Source organism: Egretta garzetta, unplaced genomic scaffold (assembly GCF_000687185.1).
Source record: "Egretta garzetta isolate BGI_Z169 unplaced genomic scaffold, ASM68718v1 scaffold565, whole genome shotgun sequence".
Classification (NCBI taxonomy): domain Eukaryota; kingdom Metazoa; phylum Chordata; class Aves; order Pelecaniformes; family Ardeidae; genus Egretta; species Egretta garzetta.
Genome location: NW_009259709.1, coordinates 20758 through 23072, shown reverse-complemented (window position 1 = coordinate 23072; position 2315 = coordinate 20758). Strand labels below are relative to the sequence as shown.

The 2315-nt window shown below is 61.8% G+C and overlaps 1 protein-coding gene across 1 annotated transcript in view; it reads right to left on the bottom strand.

Annotated features, from left to right (window-relative positions):
* Positions 1-1883: 1883 nt before the first annotated feature.
* The window catches only part of LOC118452301 (calmodulin-like), a 2050-nt gene continuing 1618 nt past the window's right edge, over positions 1884-2315 (bottom strand). Inside the window, exon 4 of the mRNA XM_035894430.1 lies at positions 1884-1898. Coding sequence (XP_035750323.1) covers positions 1884-1898 — 15 coding nt within the window. The remainder of the gene's footprint in view (positions 1899-2315) is intronic.

The window sequence follows — 2315 nt, the reverse complement described above, 5'->3', positions numbered from 1 at the left end:
TTGGGGGCGGGGTTAAGGTCAAAAGGACCGGATACCCCCAGACACCTCTACAGACGCACCCTCGGACATCTTGGTCCTCTATGGATCCCTCCAGATGTCAGGTGGGACCCCAAGGGACCAGAAGAGGATCCGGGTGTTGGGGCGGTGGATTTGTAGAGGAGCCGGGTGTTCAGGCGGGATCACTACAGGAGCACCCATGGGTGGGGCTGTCCCACCCACCCCCACGGGAGCTCTGCCCTCCAGTGTTGGCTTTGGGGGACCCTGGGACACACGGCCCCAACACCCCACGTGCAACCCAACAGCCCATCCCAAAACGTCAGGCGGACACAGCCAGTGCACCCCAGCTACACCCCAACTGCTCTCCTAAATTCCAGCTGCACACCTACAGCCCTACGACACCCCAAAGTACACCGCCAACTGCACCCAGGCACCCCAACTGCACCCCTACAACCCAACTGCACCCCAACTACACCCCAACTGCACCCCAAACACACCCCTGTTCCCCAACTGCACCCCAAACACACCCTGTCCCCAACTGCACCCCTACACCCCAGCTGCACCCCAACTACACCCCGACTGCACCCCAAACACACCCTCTCCCCAACTGCACCCCTACACCCAAACTGCACCCCAACTACACCCCAACTGCACCCCAAACACCCCCCTGTTCCCCAACTGCACCCCAAACACACCCCTACACCCCAATTACACCAAACTGCACCCCAAACACACCCTGTCCCCAAGTGCACCCCTACACTCCAACTGCACCCAACTGCACCCCAAACACACCCTGTCCCCAAGTGCACCCCTACACTCCAACTGCACCCAACTGCACCCCAAACACACCCTGTCCCCAAGTGCACCCCTACACTCCAACTGCACCCAACTGCACCCCAAACACACCCTGTCCCCAAGTGCACCCCTACACTCCAACTGCACCCAACTGCACCCCAAACACACCCTGTCCCCAAGTGCACCCCTACACTCCAACTGCACCCAACTGCACCCCAAACACACCCTGTCCCCAAGTGCACCCCTACACTCCAACTGCACCCAACTGCACCCCAAACACACCCTGTCCCCAAGTGCACCCCTACACTCCAACTGCACCCAACTGCACCCCAAACACACCCTGTCCCCAAGTGCACCCCTACACTCCAACTGCACCCAACTGCACCCCAAACACACCCTGTCCCCAAGTGCACCCCTACACTCCAACTGCACCCAACTGCACCCCAAACACACCCTGTCCCCAAGTGCACCCCTACACTCCAACTGCACCCAACTGCACCCCAAACACACCCTGTCCCCAAGTGCACCCCTACACTCCAACTGCACCCAACTGCACCCCAAACACACCCTGTCCCCAAGTGCACCCCTACACTCCAACTGCACCCAACTGCACCCCAAACACACCCTGTCCCCAAGTGCACCCCTACACTCCAACTGCACCCAACTGCACCCCAAACACACCCTGTCCCCAAGTGCACCCCTACACTCCAACTGCACCCAACTGCACCCCAAACACACCCTGTCCCCAAGTGCACCCCTACACTCCAACTGCACCCCAACTACACCCATACATACCAACTGCACCCCAATTACACCCAACTGCACCCCAAACACGCCCCTGTTCCCCAACTACACCCCAACTACATCCATATACCCCAACTGCACCCCAAACACACTCCTGTTCCCCAACCACACCCCAACTACACCCACGCACCCCAACTACACCCCGACATGAGCAAACACCCCCAAACCTGCGCAACCCTGTACCACCACACTGCCCTAGCACCCCAAACCCCCCGTGCCACCCCCCGGGGGGGGGGGTGCCACCGGCGTCAGGGCCCTCATTAGGGGCCCCTCATTACAGCGCCTCGTTAAGGCCGCAGGAACTGCAAAACCAGCGATTTATTTCACAACATCGGCTGCCCGCGAGAGCGCCCAGATTGGGGGGAGGGGGGCACCCCCAGCCCCCCCCACTTTCCCTCCCAAAAACACCTCCCCCCACCCCCCCAAATCCCCCTGAAATCCCCCAAAAGGCTCTCCTGGGGCAAGGGGGGAGGGAGGCACTGTGTCCTGGGGAGGGGAACCCTGGATCTGCCCTGGTCCCCCCCAAACCTGTGGGGAAACGGGGTTCCCCCAAAGCCCCTATGGAGGATTTGGGGTCCCTCTGTCCTGGTGGGGGGTTCCCCACCCCCCCCAGAGCCCCCATGGGTGCCCCCGAATGGTGGGTTTGGGGGGCGGGGCCCGGGGACCTCTTGGTGGCAGGGACAGGCGGTGGCAGCGGAGGGGTCCTGGGGTCCTCGTCC